The sequence below is a fragment of the Drosophila navojoa genome, chromosome X (assembly GCF_054131105.1).
Source record: "Drosophila navojoa isolate 15081-1374.11 chromosome X, UAZ_NAV_1.0, whole genome shotgun sequence".
NCBI lineage: Eukaryota > Metazoa > Arthropoda > Insecta > Diptera > Drosophilidae > Drosophila > Drosophila navojoa.
In genome coordinates, this window is record NC_142895.1 from 12,136,640 (window position 1) to 12,160,626 (window position 23,987).

General features: G+C 37.8%; 1 protein-coding gene across 4 annotated transcripts; it reads left to right on the forward strand.

Annotated features, from left to right (window-relative positions):
• Positions 1-602: 602 nt before the first annotated feature.
• Positions 603-23,842, forward strand: LOC108655725 (uncharacterized). Of its 4 annotated transcripts, XM_089264700.1 has the most exons (9): positions 617-716; positions 911-1,324; positions 10,759-11,395; positions 15,905-17,151; positions 17,222-17,320; positions 17,386-17,505; positions 17,575-18,540; positions 19,850-19,900; positions 19,987-23,842. In XM_089264700.1, the coding sequence occupies exons 3-9, from the start codon at positions 11,264-11,266 to the stop codon at positions 21,092-21,094; spliced, it is 3,723 nt and encodes a 1,240-aa protein (XP_089120826.1). In that variant the 5' UTR covers positions 617-716; positions 911-1,324; positions 10,759-11,263; the 3' UTR covers positions 21,095-23,842. The 4 variants fall into 4 exon arrangements, with proteins under 4 accessions (XP_089120825.1, XP_030243354.1, XP_089120826.1 ...); XM_089264699.1 differs by having other exon boundaries at positions 603-1,324; positions 10,732-11,395; XM_030387494.2 differs by having other exon boundaries at positions 603-963.
• The last annotated feature ends 145 nt before the right edge of the window (positions 23,843-23,987 follow it).

Here is a 23,987-nt window from a genome sequence, read left to right on the forward strand (position 1 = left end):
TTTATCACATTTTACACTGTGTATCTGAAATTTAAGCTTGCTTGTCATTTCATTAATGTATTTTGACAAAACTACAATTTTCGCAAATTAATTATTTTTAACATAAATCTGTTAAAATTTACTATCGATGTTATGGTATCGTGCCGAACAAGCATTACTTACATACATATCGATATACAGAGTTTGTGGCATAAACATCACCAACTGAGCTTAAACGGGCTTAACATGTAAATGCTGTAAGAGCACTTGTGCACTAACATGTAAAGTTCGTAGCAGTGTTTTTATTGGATAGGTGCTGCAAGAGCAAGTTGCGGCGTTGACATCACAAGCCGCATGTGTTGTCCAAAAATACAGTAAAAGTTAAATTGTATAGATAACGGTCTACAAAATTCATTGTTGAAGAAAAATTAAACAAACAAGTGTGAAACCCAAAAAGCTATTTACCATTTATCGGGTGTTACTCGTGAGCTTAGCAATTGTGACGTCACTAGCTGCACATGCTTCGCACTCTCAGAGCGCGCTGCTTAACTGCTTAGGGCAACGTTCCACCTTGTCAGTGCATTTGTCATGTGCTGATGTTTTTGGTGTTGGGTTTTTTTATTTTTGATTCTTTTGTTTTGTCTTGTCAGATATTTGCCGTGAGCGGACGTCTTCTGTTTAGCGCTGCGCTGCGTCGCAGTTTGCGTAAATTGACTTCAAAACAACTGAACATAACTGTAATCAGCAACAGCGCTTTTTTTGAATTGTGTTTAAAACGGTTTGTCAATGCGAATCGTGAAAATTCATTCATTCATTAATTAGTGACAAGTTTGTGAGCGTGTTTATTAAATATATTTATTTAAATAAAATCAATTTTTTTTTACTGTTATTTTCTGATTGCAAACAAAATGTGAAATTCGGCAAAGTGCAGGTGCAAAAGATTTAAAAATCATTAATGAAAAGAACGAATTCAACAAAATTTATGTAAGCACCTTAAAGAAATACGGCACATAAAATAAATTTTAATATATGAATATCAATACATGTACATGCATACATACACACATATGTACATACATACAATACGAAACGAACATGAACAATAAAAAGCAACTTTACACATTCCAATTTGATTCTCTGCTTGTGTGAAAAACTAATAAGTAAAAAGAAACGGAGAAGTAGCAGCAGCAGCGGCAACAACAATACAACTAATAATAATAATAACAATAACAACAACAACAATAGTACCAGCAGCGTCGGCAGCGGCAGTGGCAGCGGCAGAAGCATAGGCACGGCAAAGTAGTAGTAGAAGAAGAAAATAAATAGCAATTTCGACTAAATAAAGGTATGTATGTATTTAATATATGCGCGCTAGTATGTGTGTGTGTTACGTTTACTTTACATACAAACACTATATTGAGTTATAGATATAACTGCCTGTCTGTATGTGTGCATATTCGTTATTAGTTTAACTCTTCAATTTATTTATTGTTATTATTACTGCCATCGTTTGTATGTATGTGTGCGTGAGTTTGTAAATGTGCTGTTGCTGCTGCCGCCTGTCGTATTTGTATCTTTCTGTCTCTTTCGCTAGTTCTTATTGTTGTTTGCCATTAACTATGCTCACTTGAGCTGAGCCACTGGAATAGTTACGTTAAATCAATGCGTGTGTGTGTGTTTGTTTGTGATTTAGCTTGCGGCAGAGATTACGTTGATAATGCCAAGAGTATTTCTTTTTTTCTGTGTGCATGTATTTATTTATTGTTCTCATAGATATTTATACACCCAGAGAGAGATAGAAATGCATATGCATGTATGTATGTATAAATTTAATTAAGTTTAATAATTGCAGTAAATTTTCAATTACGATTCAATTTGATATACAATTCTGCCAGCTCTTATATTTTTCGCATTTTCTCTCTTCTTTTTTTTTGCATTTCTTTTTTGAGTCTTGTTTCAGTTTAATGACCTCGCATTTTCATGCTTCTTGTAGCTAATAACTTTTTTACATTGCGCCATTTTGTCACGTCTTTAAATCTAACGAACACACGCACACACATACACATAGGCATATTGACATTTAGGCTAGGCATATGCATCGATTAATATAATCGATTAATCAGGCGCAGCTGTCAGCGCATATCTAATGCCAGCAATTGGAATCCATTGGAATGCATGTGTGAGGGCGAAAGAGACAGATTTAATAAGATTACGTTTGCTGTTGTTGTGGCTTTCCTTTCCTGCTGCTTCAGGTCTGCGCTGTCATCCCAATTGCAAATCTAGTTGGGCCGATAAGAGTGCAGCCTCTTTAAAAGGCGCACGCTCAAAGGCATTTTCAGCATCTTTTAATGATCCTTTGCCCTGCCTTTGTCTGGCTGCCAGCAGCAGCAAAAAATATCGCTTGGCATTTTACGACACATGCAAAACTTGCTATTTAACATAACCATATCCATTTCCAGACTCTGCCTCACAATAACACACATACACATTCATACTAGCATACATACATACATAGATGTAACAGAGTATCATTAAATGCAGATCTCTATAAAAGCATAAAAAATACATTGTTGTTGTTGTTGCTGTGGTTATTGCGTTCGCTTCAAAACGAAACCAAAACCGAACCAAGCCAAAGCCAACAACAACGGCAACTACCTATGCACATGCATACATTCACAAACATGCATACTCGCACACTCATTCACTCACACGCACACATGCATACATAGCCATAGCAGCAATCCATAATAATCTTCCCGTAATTTATAGTCCAAGACAATTTATGTAATTTACAAATACCAAAAATGAAAGAGACAGCAAATTGACGGAATGCGCACGAATGAGCGGGCGAGAGCGAACGAGCAAAGCAAACGCTGAGAGTGCAATGCAACTGCAACTAACGATAATAACAATAACTGAAAAAAATATACGCAACAACAGCAACGACAGTGTACTAAATAAACAATTCAACAAATTTGATCCGAGGCGAACACACACACATATATGTACGTATGCATATAAACACACACACATACAGAGAGGAAAAAAAAAACATCGTCGACTCGCACACGCATATCAAAATGCATATGAAAAAAAAAGAAAGAAAAATATGTGTAAGAAAACGTATAAAACAACAACAGTAAGTGCAGCAGCAGCGGCAGCGCTGCAAAACGGCTGAACTGAGCTGGCTTGTTGGTAGGACAGGAGGGGGCGGGTGGGCGCATTCAAACAAACAGCAATGCTGACAGTGACTGCGGCGGCAACTGAGACGGCGGCAGCAACGGCGACGGCGGCGCGTATACAGAAAATGTCGTTTGTTTTTGTTTTTGCTTCTCAAGTTTTGTGAACGCATAAAATAACAAGTAGAAGAAAAGGAAAAAGAAGTAGTCATAGTAGGAGCCATAGCAATAATGCACCACAACGAAGCCCAAGTACACTAGAAAATAATTTTTATTAAAAAAAAAAAAAAAAACAAATATATTTATATTTAGTTTGTTATGAAAATAAAAAAAATAAACATGAGATAAGATCAAAGTAACTTTTTCTCTATACATAGCTTATCAGCATGCATGTCAAAGTGATTGTACACACTCGTAGCTCAGAAGAGTATACACCAAAGGTAGCAATACAACAACAGAAATAACTAGAGAAAAATTATAAAACTTGCACAAATACTAGCGCAGAAAGACACTGACACACAGAAGCAGAGAGCAATGCAGACAGCCAGGCTCATGCATTCGCACACACACATACATACATACATACAAACACATGCGGTAATTGCATTTATTACACTCTTGCGCTCTCTTTTCTTTGCGCCAAGTCTCTTTTAGTTGCGCTCTGCGTTTGCTCCCGCTCCCTCTCCCGCTCTCGCTAAGAACGAAATGCAGCGAATAAAGTAATAACTTCTTAGATAAAGCATCAAATGTGTTTTGTTTTCTTCTGTCTTCTTTTGACTTTCTATGTTTTCGACATTATTGTTATTGTTGTTGTTGGCGCTCCCTGGAAGGGCATTCGTGTTGCGACTTTTGTGCGAATGCGAATGCGAATGCTTTTGCTTGCGGCTTAAAACTTTGCATTGCGTTGCATTAATGATGTTGAAGATGACGAAGACGCTGATGATGATGATGATGATGATGATGTTGATGGGGCTGAGAACTGGGTGTAGAGTTATACAAAGCCAAGCACTTACATATACACACACACACACACACAAACAGTTGCATTCATACATACATATATAGCAGCATACATAGGTGAGAGGACTTGCTGGTTTGGCATCATTTATGGCGCTGCCTGGACTGTTGTCCGCCCCTCTCCATCTCTCGCACGTTTGCTCTCTTCGATTACCGTAACCCCACTCTTCGCCTACAGAACACAAACTCGTCTATGCGAATGCTTTTGTTGTTGCTTTGCTTTTTATGCGCTTTATTCTGTTCCCAGTTTTCAGTTCTCAGTTCCCAGTTCCCAGTTCTTAGTTCCCACTTCTCACTTCTGAGTTGTCGCTCTGTGCGCTTATCTTTACTGCCGTTGCCGTTGCCGTTGCCATTGCCAAGTTTTTGTCTAGTTTTTGGTTTTTTTTTTTTTTTTTCATTCCTTTTCCTTCAACTTTGTCTTGCGTCTCGCTCTGACGCTTTAGCATATTTGTGTGTGTTCCTGCAGCGCTCTCCTTGAGTCTTTCTACCTTCCTTTGAGCACACACACCCACCGCCCACACGCATCTTAGCTTGTTTCTTTCAATTTCGCATACCCAGCTCCTTGGCAGAGTCAAGCAATGGGGTACATTGGCTTTAGGATGATAGTTTGCTCAGATTTGTGATAATAAAATTCAATATTGATAAGTGATTTTGAAGTAAAACATATTATTGTTCAGTAATACGTTAATAAATTTGAATATTTAAAATGATCAGAGATAATTAATTGTTATTTTCATTTCATGCATAAACAATATAGATTTAGATTACAGGGTATTTTGTTAGTCTCTCGATGAGCAGCTCGTTAAGTTTGCTTTGCTTTTTGTGTTTTTGTTGTTTTTTTTTTTCCTTGTGCAACTTTAACTAATACTTCTTCTTCTTCTTCTTCATTTGCTGTTACTTCTACTTCATCCCATTTGATGTGCCTTGCCTTGCCTTGCTCACATCCTCTACGTGGGCATCATCATCATCATCATCATTATCATTGGATTTATCATAATCGTCATTATCGGCAGTTGTTTATTTTTGCGACTTGCTTTAGCGCATTCCTTTGCCTCCCCCACCCCCAAACTTGGGTACACGATATTAATCTATATACACGCACACATATACATATGCATATGCATGTGTATGTGTGTATGTATGTATGTACCTTTGTGTTTATTCATCTCTCTCGTTCTATTCCACTGTATCGCTCTCCCTCTGGCCCTCTGTTCCTTTCTCTAATTCCCATTATTCAATTTGCATTTGTGGATATATCCATTTTCGATTTCTGTGAATTTCGCAATAATTTTGTTTTTGTTGTTTTGCGAAACAGAAGCCGTTACTTATTTTTGTATATTCTGTTACCTTATGTACTACGCGGAAAATGTTTACACAATTTGGTGCAAGTGCCACCAATCAAGCGATTAAATATCATTCAATATGTATACAAATATCTAGATGTTTAGAAATATACATATGTATGCATGTATGTATTTATATACATATGTATGTAGCATATTGCTTACGGTGCAAAAAAATGTATCTTTGAATAACATGCGTAGGTTTTTCTTGTTCTTGTCTATTTGATACTTGTATACATATGTATGTATGTAGATAGATATATTTGTATATATAGAGATATCTTTATATTGGATACTTGTATATACAAATGAAGACATACATATTTGTATATACAGAGATATCTCTATAAACGTGTTTATATTATACTAAAATCAACTCCGTTTGAGATCTGAAATTGCCTATGATGTGCACTATTGAGTCAACATTTCTATAGATCGAACCACTTGGCTTACTAGATCTAAAGCACTCTAAAGTCACTTAACTGCAGTGATTAATAAAAGAATGTGTTCGAGCAGCAGCAATTTGTTGACTTGGGTCCGAATATCACTTATCTATCGAGTGAAAACATCAAAACTTTAAACACAGCTGTATTCAACGTTTAATTAATTTTATCAATAAAAAGAAAACACCTGGTTATTAGTTTAAGTGCTACAACTGAGAAATCACGAAACGGCACAAAGACTTCGCACAGTCAACAATGAAAACAGTCTTCAAAATTAACAACAAATTTTTTTTGTAATACTTTGAAATGCACTGTGATTGGAGTTTGTTACATAAAAGACTGGATTGGACTGCTGCTCTTTAAAAAGCACCATTAGTTGGTATTTAGTATGCATTCTTAGAACTATGGATGGTGAAAATCATTTACATTGAATTCATTTGGATAAGCACAGGTGCACTATTATAATTTGTTTGAGTTACCAATTCTTTCCCTCTCTATTTCTCTCTATCTGTCAATTTCTTTTTATTGGCTTTACGCCGTATCTTCAGAAACCTCATCTTATGAAAAACAAATACATATGTATATCTATAGTTATACATATGTATATAGATATGTAGATATATACATGCATAGCTGTTTAGCTGCTCTTCCGGATCCATTGTTATAGCAAGTAGATGTGAATTATCATACAGATTGTGTGCTCATTGTCGTGAGTTTGTAAATTACCACGCATATGTCGAAAAGATCGAAAAGGTATAGCTTCAATGGTACAATATATACAAACATACATACATAGAAATCTTACATGAAGTTAGTTATAATAATTATAACCATATAGTGGTATACATGGTGTCAGCTACAATATACATATGTAAATACATATATTATGTTGTACCTTGCTTATATCATATTTAAAAATCTACATACAAATGTACATATACATACATAAATATGTATTTCCAAGTTTATTCAAAATATACATTCGCACTTTGAATTAGTATTTTCCAATTGGAACCGTGTAATTGCCATTCCCTATTAAAATTTCATTCTATATTCATATACATACATCTGTATATGTATATTTTGTATTTCTATTTTTAAGCTCAATGGTAATTAAAGAATGAAGTAAAAACATCAAGAATAATAAACAAACTTTTTCTTCGAAGCTTGAAATTAAAATTCTAAATTTCTGCATAATTCCAATTTATGCTAATTTCCAATTGGAAGCGACCCACACTCATTGTGTTTGTATGTGTATGTGTGTATTCACATCTTTATGCCTTTTGCATTCCTCTTTCTACATTTGCACAATTTTATTGTACTCAATTTTTGCGCATTTTATGGTTACAGGGTATAAGAAGAAGCGCGCACTATTTCTTTCAATAGATACTTTCTAAGTCAACGACAGCGTTTAGAATTTATCTAGTGCGCGTACACACAAAGGCACAAATACATATGTACATATGTATGTATGCGAGTATGAGCCACGGCATACATACATATGTGTAAGTGTGTGCGTTTGTGTAAATCTATCAGTGCGCCAACTTCGTCTTCGTTCTTGGCGATGTGTGTTCCTCAAGTCTTCAGTGCTGTTGCTCTCTCTGTCTCTCACTCTCTTACATTTGGTCTATATGTGTGTGTGTGTTCGTGTCCGCAAATATGCTCACACAAATATTAAATTGTACGTACCATTGCTTTTCGCCCCCTCTCCTCCCCCACCCATCCTTTGTGTCTTCGCAGCCGCTCACCGTCCGTGCGTTGTATAAATTTTCTGTGGAACTGTACAATAGCTAAATAAAAAAAAAAAAAAAAAAAAAAAAAAAAAAAAAAAAAAAAAAAAGTTAAAGCACACAGACCAACTACGACGATGGCGACGACACAAGAGGTTGAGTTAAGTATTAAATGTACGTGCGCTACACAGCGAGTAAGCAAGGCAGAGCGGGAGAGAGAGACTGAGAGCGAGAGAGAAAGATAGAGCGAGAGATATGGAGAGATGCATATGTATTGTAGTTATGTATGGCTAGTAAGTGTAAGTAGCGTGTATTTGTTTTTCATCGTTTCTTTGTTGTTGTTGTTGTTGTTGTTGTTTTTCTTTAATAGTTGTCCGTTGGGCACTTTGGCTGAGACTTGGACTACGACTTTAGCACACTGAAAAAAATAACTAAAGCAACGAATGGGCCAACAGGAACAGAAAATAGCAACAACAACAAGAAGAAGAGACAAATGTTGAGTTTCTTGACTTTTCTGCCATTACTATTTAGTAGCAGTCAGGCTTTCGTCTCTCTCTTCAGTTGTGTATATTTGTATGTATGTATGTGTGAGTGTTTATGCGCTCTTTAGCTCTTAGTGTATGCCGGCAATAGCTGCTGCTCTGCTCTGCTGCCGCTCTTACTCTTTCATTATCCATGCTCATGCATTTTGTATGTTTGTTATAAAATGTAATATTTCCTCATATGTAAACCGCGAGCGACTTTAACATTAACGGGGACGTCGACGTCGACGTCGATGTCGGCGTCAGCATCGGCATCGGCATCGACGTTGGCGTTGACGTTGATGTTGTTGACGTTAACGTTGTATTCATTACTGTTGCCATTGCTGTTTTTCTTTACTATGGTTTCAATTTATTTAATTTTATTTTAAACTCTAAACAAAAGAGCTTGCAGAGTCGACTCTTGGACAACACAATGAATGCTAATGGCTGGAATAAGGTGCGGGGCAGCAAGTGGAAGAGGGGTAGGGAGGAAGGGGAGGTTACCGATTGAACGTTCCATATGCGGGCAGCGCATATAAAATCATACACACATATGTAGTTATGAATGTATAAATGCTTGTCTGTATGTATGCGTGTGTGTGTGTGTGTGAGTGTCTTTATAAATTATACAGATATTCCGTACATGTACATAGTTATGTTTGTTAGTATACTAACGTGTATACATACATACAGATATTATTATAGTTATATTCAGGCAAGAAGAACAAGACATGGAGACGGGAATTGTACGTACGTACGAGTACTCGCTCGTACAAATATGTATTGCAAATTGGTTGGGTTTTCAGTTCCAGTTTCCAGGTCGTTGCTGGTGTCTCTAACTACAACTTTGAGATTGTGTGTGTGTGTGTGCATGTGCAGATGTGTATGTAAGAGTCGCTGTAAGCGTTTGCGTAGTTATTGCATGTTCTTATTTCTTGTTTCTATTTGCGAGACTGACTGCAGTTTCTAGATCTTATGATTTCCTTCTTCTTCATCGTCGTCGTCTTCTACTACTCAGTGCGATCCCATCGAAATTTTACTTTGCCATTTTGTTGTTGTTGTTTTTTGTGTTTCGCTTGATTTCCATCATTTGAATAGCACAAGAAGCGCGTTGTCGTCATTCTGGAACTGGTTCAGGAATTTCACATTCCTCGCTCCATTGGAAAATTCGCATTGGCATTTCAGTGTTGATCATTGTGTGCATTTGATTAGGTGCTGTAAGTGTGCATATTTTTTTTGTGCCATTTTTTAGTGCAATTTGCGCAAGCTCTGAATTTACCGTATAATTAGCATTTGCATTGAAGTATTTTTATATTCATTTTATTTCCAGCATATCTTTACTGCAGTGGTATTTGTAAAGCTTAGCGCTTTATCTCTTGTTTATCGTGCATAAATTACATACACGTATGTATGTCTGTGTGAGTGTGTATGTTTGAATGTATGTAACGACTTTTAGCTGATTCCTTTTTCGCTTTAGCTACATAAAAAAGTTGTACTCGCTCTGAAGTAATATGCAGATGTTTGCTTGCCTTTACTTCTCAGGATGCAAAGCCCTTGGCATTTTGCGTAGTTTTCTGTGGAGCAACACCCGCAGCCTAGCCCAATACTCCTTCTCTCTTTCTCTCTCTTCTCTTTTTCTATCTCACTGTGTCTTACACTCACACTCCCACCAGCAGCACCACCACCGACTTGAGTTCTCCCTTTGGCCGTCCTTGCTTACCCTTTTAAGCGTGCACTCACACACACACACACGCACGTACACATAGATTTGATTAAGAGAGTAGGAGAGCGCGCAAGTGAGCGCGAGAGAACATGAATTTATCGTGTTGTAGTTTCTGTGGCGGTTAACCTCACCTCACCTCAGCTCTCGCAAACGTCTCACCCCCTTGCATTCGTGCCTTTAGTAGCAGTCATCCGGCTCATAGAGTTTATTTTATTATTTCGTTTCGTTACGATTTTTGCTATTATTTATTTGTTCGCTTCTCACTGTCTGTGTGTGCGTGTATCTTTGTGGGCATGTGTGTGTATGTGTGTGTGTGTGTGTGTGTGTGTGTGCATGTTTTTAAGTTTAGTTTTTTTTTTTTAGTTTTGACTTGTTTTCTTTTGTGTAATTTTATTTTCGTTTGCGACTGTGTGCGTGTGTGTGTGTGTGTGTGTATCAAGTTCGTATGCATGTAAGTGTGTGAGTATCTACGACAGTAAGAATTGTATTACCGTTTGTTGTTGTTGTTTTTGGAATCTACACAATAATAAAAATGCTCGAGTCTCATATATAGATTGGGTTGCGCTCGAAGGTGACAAAGAAGGGGCAGGGGATAGCTTGTTTGCCTGCTGTGTGCGTGTGTGTGCGTATATATGTGTGTGTTTATTGTGTGCGTGTTTTTATTTTCTTGAATTTCAATTTTTTCCTCTCTTGTTGTTTCTTTTCTTACTTTTATTTATTTAGTTTTCGTCTACGTTTGTTTTTTGTTCGTATGTATTTTTTATATTTCTCCGACTCTCTCATTATTAATAAATAGTTTCTTGTTCTCTGTATTCCATTTCAGTACCCAAATCGCCGCCACTTCAACCGCGTCAACGTTTTCCGTCGTCTTTTCCAATATAAGCAGAATAAATAATATTAAAATAAAAAAAAACACTAAATATATAAATAAAGGAAAAACGCAGCAAACATTTCGCCACACACACTTTTGTCTGTGCGGCGAATTCGGTAGCCACTTGTTGAATTTGTTGTTATTCGTTTTTCGGCTGTTTCGCTTTGAAGTCCAATGTCGTCGCCGCAGCGTGAGCGTGGATAAGTAACGGCAGTGCGACGCTAGAGAGGAGCAGAACTGGCATGCAGCTGGCTGGCTGGCCGGCTGGCTGCTCTCACGCCTCCATCTCCAACTCTGACTGCTGTTTAAGCTACAACAATTCCAGCTTCAGCTACGATTCCGTTTCCAAATCCAATTCAAATTCCAATTTCCATTCCACAACGACGCATCACGACCAGGGCTACATCTTCGACAACAATTCCAACCGCACATCCTGATCTCTTGATACAACATCAAAATGGACGCCGAGATATGCAATCCGCAATTATGTCGCATTTGCATTACATCGCACACAAACTCCATGCAAATGATTTCCATATTCGGCGAGGATTCCCTTTGGCAAAAGATCACAACATTGGCTGATGTTAAGGTAAGGAAAATTTTATCATATACACGATATATCGTATATTCGCAATCATACTGTCTCTATACTACTAGAACAATAAAAGCAGCCCTCGTCTTGTCGTGTAGAAAAATCTGCTGCTGTTTCCACTAATTTCTTCAATTTTGAAATAAATTCATTTAATTCGAGTTCAAGGTTTGTTTTTCAGTTTCCGTTGCTATTTTTATCACGAAATGCGAGGCAAAGAATTGAAACTGCTTTAGTAGCTCAAAAGAAATTACTTGATACGAGTTCAAATTAGATAAAAATATAATTAGCAAACTCAGATTGCGCCGAATAAATCTTGAATAAATCTTTCAAGATAACTAGTAGATGTGCTATGTCTACACATATATCTTTTTATATAAATTCCAATTGGAATGTACTTTTACGTTGGTTAAAGTTTTGAACCATTTTAAAGCTTCACAAAAGAATCTAATAGAACTTGATTAACACAAAAAATTTTGTTTTTCAAGAATTTTATCTATAGAATTTCAAGAACTCAAAGTAATACATAGAAAATAAATAAGTAAACAAAACTATTTTTGAAACATGTCATCACTTTAGTTAGAGCACGATATGAAATACATACATACATTTGAAATAATGTATTTAATTTGTTGGTTTGTTAGAGCTAGTTCGATAGAGCATCTAATTTAATTTGAAGGTTACAGAACAGATTGATTGATCTATCAATATCAATATCAATATGTAAGTAGTAAATGTGTTTGGTTATCTAATGCGAACTAGTTCAATTGATCACTTTTTTTAATATGTTTATAAAAGACAACAATAATCTTTCATTATTCTAGAAATTGATTTGTATAATTAGTATATTGAATTAGTTCATTTAAACAGAATCATGAAATGGATTTGTTAATGCATATTTTAAATACATATACATTTATACTGTTAGTTCATGTGAACTAGTTCATGAACACATATTGAATTTATTAGCTTTCGAATTGATTCAGTAAAGTACTTTATTTATTGAAGAAAACAAAATAAAGTTCCAGTTACGTAAACTAATACGAAAAATGAGTCAATGAACCAATGTACCAATTAGCAAATGCTAACCAATGAACTAATACAGTTTTGAAACAAATGAACTGATTCCGCAAGCAGAAGTAGCAATGGTCAAATGTTAAATGAACTGATTCCACAAGTTGTGTTAATAATGAACAAATAACTGATTCCACGAGTTGAGCTAGCAATGAACCGATTTCGCAAGTGGAGCCAGCAATGTTCAAATGAACAAATAAACTGATTCAACAAGTTGAGCTAGCTACATACATATTTAGGTGTTCTTTGCACTAAACGAATACAACTGTATAGAGTCTATAAATGTATGTATGTATGTATATACATATTTATACATATATCTATTATATAGCCTCCATACTGATGTATTAACATATTTCATAGAATAGCCACAATTCACAGCATTTTTTTTATCTATTCACAGTAACTGACATTAAATAAAAACAACAGCAGCAGCAGCAGAAAAAAAGCGTTTCGTTTCGTTTGCTTTTGTCTGTTTATTTTTTTTCGTAATTCTTTTTTCTGTTTGTTTGTTTCTTTGGATCAGTTTCAGCTCGGTTAGTTTTTGGTATTATAAACATATATGTATGTATATACATACATACATATGTATATTTATGTATTATATATACTATATTCATATCTTAATACATACATACATACAGACAATCTACAATTTAGGGTGAATACAGCTCTTAGCTATGGAATCTTAAACACACATACATATGCTTTTATATGTATTTGCTCATAATTTATTTGATTTTCTTTAAGTGGAATTTCTTCTGTTTCTTGTGTTTAGTTTTCTTTGCTTTGCTGCTTTTGTAAAATAATTTACCGTTTCAATTGCTGCTTATGCTTGTCTGCTTATAAATACACACACACACACACACATGCATATAAATTTTTCTTCTTTTGTTTGACGTCTCTCACACACACACATACACATGCTTGCATACACACACACATGTGAATGTATAATTCATATGTTTGGTTTAATTCCATAAATTTTTCTTTTACAATTTTGTGCTGCTGCTGCTGCTGCTGCTGCTGCTGCGCTGCGTTTGTTGTGTTGTTGTTATTGCTTCTCGCATCTGCGCTCTCGCGCGCTCAAAACTGCGCTCAGCGCTCTCCGCTGTTCGGCTTTGGCCCATTGCCATCTCGCTCGCGCCGCGCTCTCGGCATGCGGCACTCACTCATTCACTTAGTTTGTAGTAGAGTCGGCTTAGACGTTCGTTGGCCCCTTTGCCACCCAAAAAGGGGGCGGGACGCAGCTGACGGAACTGTGAGCTGCGACAACGACGGGAACTCTTGTTCCTCTCACTCTGCTTCGCACCTCAACGCCGACGACGTCGTCGCTGTCGTCGTCTTTGTTGTTGTTGTTGTCGTTATAAACTTTGCTTGCTTTGCGCTGCGAGCGCTGCTTTGATTTTATTTCATTTCATTCCATTCATGTTTTTTTTTTTGTTTTTGTTTTTTTTTTTCTTACATACAATTTATTTGTTGCTTGTAATTTTTCCTGAATGTGAAATGATTTTCTGGTTTTCTGGCTGGTTCAATTTGAGAGCGGCTTAGTCTTGCTTTTTTCTCTCTCTCTCTCTCTCTTTCTCTTCGCTTTGTTTTTTATTATAAATTATTCAGTTTTATTCATTTGCTTTGCATTTATATTTCTTTCATTATGAAATATAAGATGGCAAAGCAGATCGCATTTATTATACTTTAAATGAATACACATACACATGCATACATATGTATGTATGTATGTATGTATGCATACTTGAGTATTCTTTGTGTGTGTTTGTATTTATTTTTGTAGCTCTGCTAATTCTTGTGTAAATAAAACAGTTTTTCCATATCAAGGTTTCTGTTTAACGAACATGATTATATGTACCTATCTACTTCTACCTCTGCCTCTACCTACATACATATGTATATACATACATACATACATACCTCTATCTAGCTATCCTCTATTATTTCTATTTTGTTCATTAAATAATAAATTCACACACACACACACACACGCACACAGACAAAACCTGTTGAGACGTTTTCTGTTCTTTCCTTCTTTATTATTTTCATGTTTTTATTTTTATTTTTTTTTTTTTTTGGTCTATTGTTCCTTTGGCTTTACAAATTGATTGTGATTTAGTTCGTCGACCCAAAATTATATTAAACAAAAAAGAAAAAGCTCGTAAAGTAAAATCATAAAATGCGTAAATACCAAAAATAAATATGTATAAAAAGAACCCAAATCTACATAAGAAGGTACAATATACAATTTATATACATACATATGTACATATGTATGTATGTATATGTATTTGGTATTTGGTTATACATATGTACACATATAATGACATATTTTGTTTAGGATATATGTATAAATGTATGTTTGGGTATTTTCTTTAGTAAAAACTTTCAATCTTGACAATCTTGAGTTGAAAAACTTATTCCATTCTTGGATTATGATAGTCAATAATTTTATTAAACATTTTAAAAGCATCATTAGTATTTTAGAAGAATTTTTAGAATCATTATTTTATTATTTTTATTTATTTAGAATTAGAAATGCTTTTTAGTATTTTAGTATTTTTAGTTTTTAGTATTTTATACTAGTACTATTTGCATTCCACAATTATTCTTATTTCATTAGTAAATATTATTAGTATTTTTGGTATTAATTTAGTATTTTTACAAAGTATAAGATTTAGTATATTATTTCCAGCAACATTAGCATTTTTAGTATTCCAGTATTTTATTTATATATTCAGTACTATTCGAATTTCAGCATCATTCATATTTAAGTACTATTAGTATTTTTGGTATTTCTTATATTTCTATTTTTAAATTTTTTATTTTATTATTTTTATTATTATATTGTTTTTCTTTTAGCATTAATAGTAATATTGATATATTTTTCTTTTAAATCTGAAAGTATTATTTATATTTTATCATTGTATTTTGATTAAATTTATTTTTATTGGTGTTTCTAAGTATAATTGGTATTATTAATTTTCGAAATTTTCAAATTTAGTATTTTATAGTATTATATATAATAGTATATATATAATAGTATTTTGTGGTATTATTTTTTATCTTTTCATAATATTTTGTATTTAGTATTAATATTGTTCATTGTTTTCTAAAGGCGCCTCTCCTCAGCGCTACTGCCCCAAAAGTTTCAGACTTTCCACCAAGCATTTATGATAGTTTGGCTCTACCAATAGTTTTTGCTAGGCTGGTCCTTTTCTCTGTCTAACTTGAGTGTAATTGGGAGGTTGTTCATTATTGAACTAATATTAAGCTATACAATCTATAGAAATCTAATCTGATGTTGAAGTAATTCCCTGAGCTTAGGCAACGGAACCTAGGGATCTATTGCGTTTACTTACCTTTGGATTCATGGATAATGCTGAATGTGCATAAATATTGATTGTATTCTCGTTCCATTTGCAGATCTCCAAGAATGACACCTTGCCGCAGCAGGTGTGTGTGAGCTGTGCCAAGACGGCGATCTCGGCGTGCCTGTTCAAGAAGAAGTGTGAGGATGCCGACAACTTCTATCGTCAGCAGCTGCTGATCAAGAAGATCGAGGGGCATACGGGCGAGCCGAGGGGCGAGGTGGAGGCAACTGTCGCTGACGGCGCTGCTGCTGCTGGCGGGCAGGCGAAGAGTAACAGCAACAGCAACAGTCACAGCCATAGCAACAGCCACAGCAACAGCCACAGCAACAGCAGCAGCGGCAGCAACAGCGGCAGCAGCAGCGGTAGCAGCAGCAGCAGCAGCAGCAACAGCAGCTCCGACGATGATGACGAGGAGGAGGAGGAGGAGGATAATGGCAACGAAGAGGATGAGGAGGGCGGAGCGAGTGCTCTCACCGAGAATGTTGCTGGCAATGCGAGCACACAGAACGGGCACGCCCAGAGCAATGGTCATCAGATGGAGCAGCAGCTATCCGAGGCGCACGAACTGGAGCTGGAGCAGGAGCAGGAGCGGGAGCACGAGCAACAGCAGCAGTTGCAGCAGGAGCAGGAGCATGGCGAAGAGCTGGATCAGCATCTGCAGCTGGATGAACAGGACGAGCCATTGCCGCTGTCATCGCACGAGGACAACGAAATGCCCGAGCAATTGCCCTTCAATTCGATACGCCTGATGCAGGAGTATATGCAGCGTAGCATGAATAAGTTCCCCAATGGCAATGGCCATCATCATCTGGCCGCCGCGGACGATGGCGACGTGGAGGAGGATGACGAGGATGATGAGGCGATGTCGCTGCCATTGATACCAGAAATCGAACTAATCACACCCTCCGATCCAGATCCAACAATGCTAACGGGCAGCGACAACGATGCAGCAGCTGGTCTGCTCAATGGAGGTGTCGCCTCTGCTGCTGCCGCTGCGGCCGCCGCTGCTGCCGCTGCCGCCTCTGGCGATGGCGGTGTTCATGCAGCAGCCGCTGCTGCGGCCGTTGCGGCGGCTGCTGCCGCTGCCGCGGCCGCTGGCGGCGGTCAAGGCTTCCAGTGTCCGCACTGCTACCACAGCTTCGAGATGAAGCAGATACTCAAGGCGCACATGCAGAGCGTGCACGGCACACCGGGACCCGTCTACGAGTGCACCAACTGCCGCAAGACCTATTTCTACAAGCGTTTCCTCGAGAAGCACATACGTCGCGGCCGTTGCGTCAAGAAGCGACGCAATCAGACGTAAGTGAAGAATGGCACATCCCTGCCAGGATTCGTTCGATAATGTCTAATGTCTCATCTCTGATTACAGTCGGCCCATGGAGTGCTCCGATTGCCATGTGCTCTTTCCCACCGGCCATCATCTGGGCTGGCACAAGCGCACCGGCTGTCCCTCCAAGGCGGCCAAGATGTGAGTGCTCATTGGACATCTGTTGTTCCATTCAATATATCCTTACTTTGAATCTCTTTTCGCAGGCCCTTGCAGCAGCTGTTCAAGCAGAACATTGTGCAGTTCAATAACTTTACGAAGCGCGTGGCGCCACGCAAGCCGCCGCCGCCGCCAGATGCGGCTGCACTGCATCTCAATAATCGCAAGTAAGTGGCTTGAGTTGAGACATCTACGTATGTATCTATTGACATTGAGCTCGTTCTCCTGCTGCTCAGGCTGGGCATGACCAACAAGCGCAAGGGACGCACTCGCATCAAGCTGGACGCCAAGAAGATCGCCCTGGCCAAGCAGTTGATCCTGCGCGAGGCCACCACCACGGTGATCGCCAATGAGCTCAACATTTCGCGCACCTTCGCCTGGCGTCTGCGCAAGAGTCTGGTGAATGGCGTCAGTCTGCATGAGCGGGTCGTGGACCCGGCCAGCGAGGAGCAGCAGCAACAGCAGCAGCAGCAGCAGCAGCAGCAACAACAACAGCAGCAGCACCAACAGTTGCAGCTGCAGCAGCAATTGCAACAACAGCAGCATTTAGAGCAACAGCAACAGCAGCTGGAGCACGAGCGTCAGCAGCTGGCCTTGCCCTACAGCCACCTTGGCCTGGGCCTCATCAAGGAGGAGCAACTGGACAGCGATGATGAGCAGCAGCAGCAGCAGCAGCACCACCACTCTGCACTCCACATGGACGATGAGCTGGCTGCCCATGGCAATGGCGACGATGGCGATGGCCTTGTCGACGATGGCGACGATGATGGCCTTGGCGACATTGGCGCCGAGGAAACGGCCGGCTATGCCGATGGCGAGGACGATGTCTGCGGACTGCTCCAGCACAATGGCTACGACATGCGCGGCCAGCTGGAGGAGCACAGCCCAATGGACGAGGCTGGCGACATGGACCACGAGCAGCTTGGCAAGCGTGGCGTTTCGGTTTCCCCAAGCGGCATGCTGCCGGCACGCGCCGACGTTGAGGCCTATCAGCGCCTATTGGCGGGTTCGCATCGCTTTCCGCATATTGTAAACGCACAGCAATTGCAGCTGCAGCAGCAGCAGCAGCAGCAGCAGCAGCAACAACAACAGCAGCAGCAACAACAGCAGCAGCAACAGCAGCAGCAAAAGCAGCAGAAGGTCGCACACAATGGAACGATGCCCATGTTGACGCGCTATCCGCCCACTGTCGTCGCGCCCAAGTGAGTCGAGTACTACGATTGATATCCATGCCTATATATATTTGATATAGTGGGAATTGTAACTGATGCGCTGAGGGAAGCAACTGCTTGGAGTAACCTTTAGCTCCTTATGCATAAGGAATCTTAGATTTGACTTTGTTTAGATGAGGGAATAGACCTAAGCGTACTCCAGGTTTAGCTAAGCTTGAGTTGATTTAAGGCAAAGCTAGCTTTCCTTTACCAACTCTTTTATATAAAATCTGGAAGTTTTTTTTTGTATTAGTTTTTAATAGATCTCATTGTATATATGATTTATTTACTATTGCTTCTTCCTTTTAAGTTTAGTTAGTGTTAAGCTCATTAGTCATCAAGTTCATCATTTCATTAGCTCAGCTAGAGCACGACCTAATATAGTTGAGCTTGGCAGACGCAAGCTTATAAAATCATGTAATACCCGCTTGGATCTTAAGCTATTATATTTCTAGTATTTCTATATCTAGTATATCTTTGCATATCTAATGCAAATCCTTCATGTTCACTTTAGAGTAGAGAGCTCAATGAATTTACGACTCATTCGTCATTCTCATAGAGAGTGTATAAGAGTGTTATCAGAATGTATAAGAATGTCTATCCTAGAGTGTATAAGAGTGTCACATGTATAAGAATGTCTATCCTAGAATGTGTAAGAGTGTCACATGTATAAGAATGTCTATCCTAGAGTGTATAAGAGTGTCGTATAAGATATCTGCTCTATAGATATAGGAGGGTATATAGGTATTCCATATTAATACTCTATCTATCTGTTATGTCAATTTCTCATTGTCCTCCTGGTCAACTTGTCTAAGAAACTTTGCTAAAAACTTAGTTAAGTCGCATAAGCGAATAATTTATAATTGATTTTTATTATTATATTATGAGCTTGAGTTCTTAGTTCTTAAACCTATCTAATTTATATTATTCTTAACTGACTTAACAACTATGGACTTTCCTCAATTATCTTTCACTTAAATTAGTCTGCCTTCTATGATCGTCAATTCACTTGAAACTCTGTTTGCAAAGCCTTAGCAGAAAAGGTTTTTCAACTTTTCTTTAGGCTCTTCCATTTTTACTAGATTTTAGAGTTTAGTTTCTGTCCCCCTCGATTAGGAGTCAGAAAACTTGTTCTCTTGCTAAGGCGAAGCCAAGATTACTTGAGTTTATTGACTTGTAGGCCATCTCACTCACTCACACACGCTCTATCTCTCTCCCTTGGCCTCTCTCCATCTCTATACACTGTCTCTGTCCATCTCTTTCCATGAAATGTATAACTAATCAAGTAACTCTATTGCAGTCACGCTTTGCCCGTCAACCTGTCCCTACGCTCCATCAACAGCAACGAGAGGTGAGTGCGAGACCTTAATAGCATGCTGACTCTATCTAATGCTCTCCCTCTCTCTCTCTCTCTCTCTCTCTCTCTCTTTCTATTAGTAATGGCAGCTCTGGCAGCAATATAGCGCCACCTGTTCCGCATTCGCATCATCATCAGCAGCAGCAGCAGCACCACCAGCAACAGCAGCACCAGCAACAGCACCACCAGCAACAGCAACAGCAACAGGTGGTTCATCAGCCTGGCAAGAAGCCGCGCAAGCCGAACGTCTTCATCGACGACGAGAAGTATGCAATGGCCAAGCTGCTGGTGGCCCAGAATGCATCCACCATGGAGATAGCGCGTGCCCTGAACGTCTCCCAGATGACGGCCTGGAAGGTGCGCGATGCCATATTGAAGGGGGTGCCGCTCTCGTATCGCAACAAGCGCAGCGAGGGGCGTGACGAGGCGGCCGCACTGGCTGCCAAGGAGCAACAGCAGCAGCAACAGCAGCAGCAGCAGCAGCAGCAGCAGCAGCAACAACAGGAGCAACAGCAACGCCACCAGCAGGAGCTGCAGCGCCAGCAACAATTGCAGGAATTGCAGCAGCAGCAAATGGAGCTGATCAACAAGCAGCAGCAGCAGCAGCAAAAACAACAGCAACGCCAGCAGCAGCAGGAATTGTTGCTGCAACAGCAGCAGCAACAACAGCTGCATCACCACACACCAGCGGAAACATCACATTACCAACAACAACAACAACAACAGCAGCAGCAGCAACAACAGCAATCGGCTTCCATGAATGGCGGCAAAATGTTGCACACGCGTCGCCGCTTGAAGGCCGCCGAGCGGGAGCTGCGCGACAAGGAGATCACACGTGAGATACTCGAACTGATCAAGGAGGACAGCAATATACAATACTGGAAGGTGTCCGCCCGGCTCGCCGAGAAGGGCATCAATATATCGCCGTCGTCCGTCTGTCAGAAGCTCAAGTCGATGGGCATCCATCGTCGCTGGAAGCCCGGCGATAAGCCGCCAATGCTGGCGATTAGTCAACTGAAGGCGGCCACTGTGGCGGCAGCGGCGGCCACACTGGCGGCGAATGGGGCGAACTTTGGTCTGCCCAATGGGGTGAATGTGCCGGGAGTGGGGGGCATGGTCGACGATGTGTTTGAGCAGCAGCAGTTCGATATGGGTGGGCCACATTTTCTCAGTGCCTTTACGCGCTAGATGCCGGTCATCGATAGTCGATAAATCAGACGGGCACTGTTGAGCTGGGGCGATAACGATAACGATAACAGTGAACTTTCAAACGTTAGTTAATAACCCATTGAACAACATAAAAACCAAATTAAGTAAAAAAAAAATTTATAAAATATTAAAATATGAAATATAAAATATCGATAACAATAGCGCTGACAATGACATACAGACGCCCACAGTGGCATAGACATTCCTATTATGCTATTCGATGTCGATTGATTGACAATACAATAACCAATAACAAATGACCAATTTTCGAGCGTGATATCGATAACGATATCAGGTGATCGCAAGCAAAACATTTTCAATGCGAGTACATGGAATCGTAGCGGCTGCATAGCGCGAATCGATAATATCACTGATGACTGCAGTCTTTGTTAATACTATCGATAACGATAACGATAACGATGACGATAACGTTATGAATGTTGTCAGTTTCTGTGATGTTAACATTGAGTGTAACAATTATGCAGCTAATATCAACGACGATAACACATTAACGATAGCGCTGACAGTGACATTAACGATAACTTTAACGATAACGATAATGTTAACTTGAACGTTATATGATTACGACGACAAATGCCTCCCGGTCCCGCCCAATGCACTATCCCTAACTATTTAAGTATTACACACACACACACACACACACACACACATACACATTCATACACATGCACAGCAGTAACAAAATCCACAACAATTTGTATTTTTTATATAGTATTTAAATGTGCAAATCGTGCGCTGCATTCAACTACATCAAATGTATTCGAAACCATATATATATACATATATATATATATATATATATATATATATATATATATATATATATATATGTATATGTATATATATAAATACTTTTTTTTGTATTAGATCTATAGTGAAACACATATAGCAGCTATATGCTATGCATTCCTAGAATGTAAGAGATCACACACACACACATGTACACACACACACTCACACACACATACACGCAAAGCGGTCATTCCAAAACATGAAACTAAAACTATTTGGTCTATTTTTATTGCATATATATCTATTATAATATAATATAATCTTAATTTTTTTTTTATTTTGTTAAATATCGGTATTTTTTTTATTTAATCAATTTGTTTTAGTCGTTAGTTAAAACGTTTTGGACTTTTGAAACTCTGGCGCCGTTAATAATTTAACTAAAAATATTATAATAAACTAGTATTTATTAAATACTGTCAAACATACTAAAGCAACAATGCTGTATGTGAATGTGAATGTGAATGGTTAATGTTAACTGAACATTTATTTATTTTTTTTTACAACTTTTGGTAGATATATGTCTATATAAATATATACATATAAATATATATATTTTTTTTTTGGTATTAGCTCATAAAAGATGGCTATATACAAGACATTATAAACACACACACATACACATATATACATATATATATGTAGATTGCAGTTTGCAATTTATTAAAGTACTGAATTTTATTTATAGTAAAATATCATTATTATTATTATCATTATTATTATTATTATATTAAATTATGCATAATTGGATCAAATGAAAGCGAAACTAGAGACAACACAACAACAACAAACAAGAACAATCTAAAGTTAAACAACAAAAAAAAACAAACAAGAGATAAAATTTAAAAAAAAAATACAAAAAATACCAACAACAATAACAAGTGCAATTACAACAATAACAAAACTACAAGAGCAACAACAACAAAATATATGAAAAATGTAATTCGTTTTTGTTTTGCTGAGAAGCGAATAGAAAGGCAGCATTTAAAAATATATTTATTTTTTAAAATTATTTTTCATCTTATGTTAGAGTGCAATAGTTGAAATTGTTAAAACATTTAGATATTATGTATACCCATATGACCTCCCTCCCCCCCCACACACACACACCCACACATACACACATTTAAGACAAGCGAACAATATTTAATTAGCCAATTAGACAAAAACAAAAGAGATATGAAACGAAGAAGACAACAACACTTACAAAACAGCAAAAAAACAAAATACTGAGAATTCTATTTATTTACAGTATATATTTACCATTAAAATATATAAATATATATATATAGTTTATTTTTTGATCGTCCAGGCGATTGTATTTGCAGCTTAGCTTCTTTATAACTAAGGTCTATCGAATGAGGAGCAGAGATAGATACATAGAGAGAGAGAGATAGAGAGAAAGCTGGAGAGTAAACCAGAGGGAAGAGAGAGATTAGCTAATGAGCTCTCTCAATTGAGCGAGATTGTGTTTATCGATAAATGTCTATCGATAGTTTAGTATTTTTGTAATTTGAAATTGTAAACCCCCTCCAAACACACACACACACACACGCGCCTATATATACATGATATATAGTATATATACTTATAGATATGTGTATATAGTTAGTATTTTCTGTTCAAACATATTTTTTTTTTCAGCCCATTTTTTTTTGTATGCAATACAAAATTAAAAAAAAAATAAAAATGATTAAAAAAATGTATTATTAAAATTATTTATAAGCAAAGCAAGAAAAAGAAAAAAAAACAATCCACAAAAAAAAAAAAACAAATGCAAACAACAACAAATAGAACTGACGTGCCTATGTAGCGATAAAAAAAAAAACAAAAACAAAAACAAAAAAAAAACAACTGAAACTTTCCTCTCCAAAAATCTGAAAAGATGAAAATCATAAATAAATAACATACAATTAATTTATATGAAAACAAAAAAATTTAAAAAGAAACATAACAAAATGCAAAAAAAAAAAAAAATTAAAAACAAGAAAAAATGAACGTAATCAAATACACACACATACACAGAGCGAGTTTATGGAGTTAGACATTATTCTAGTTGTAA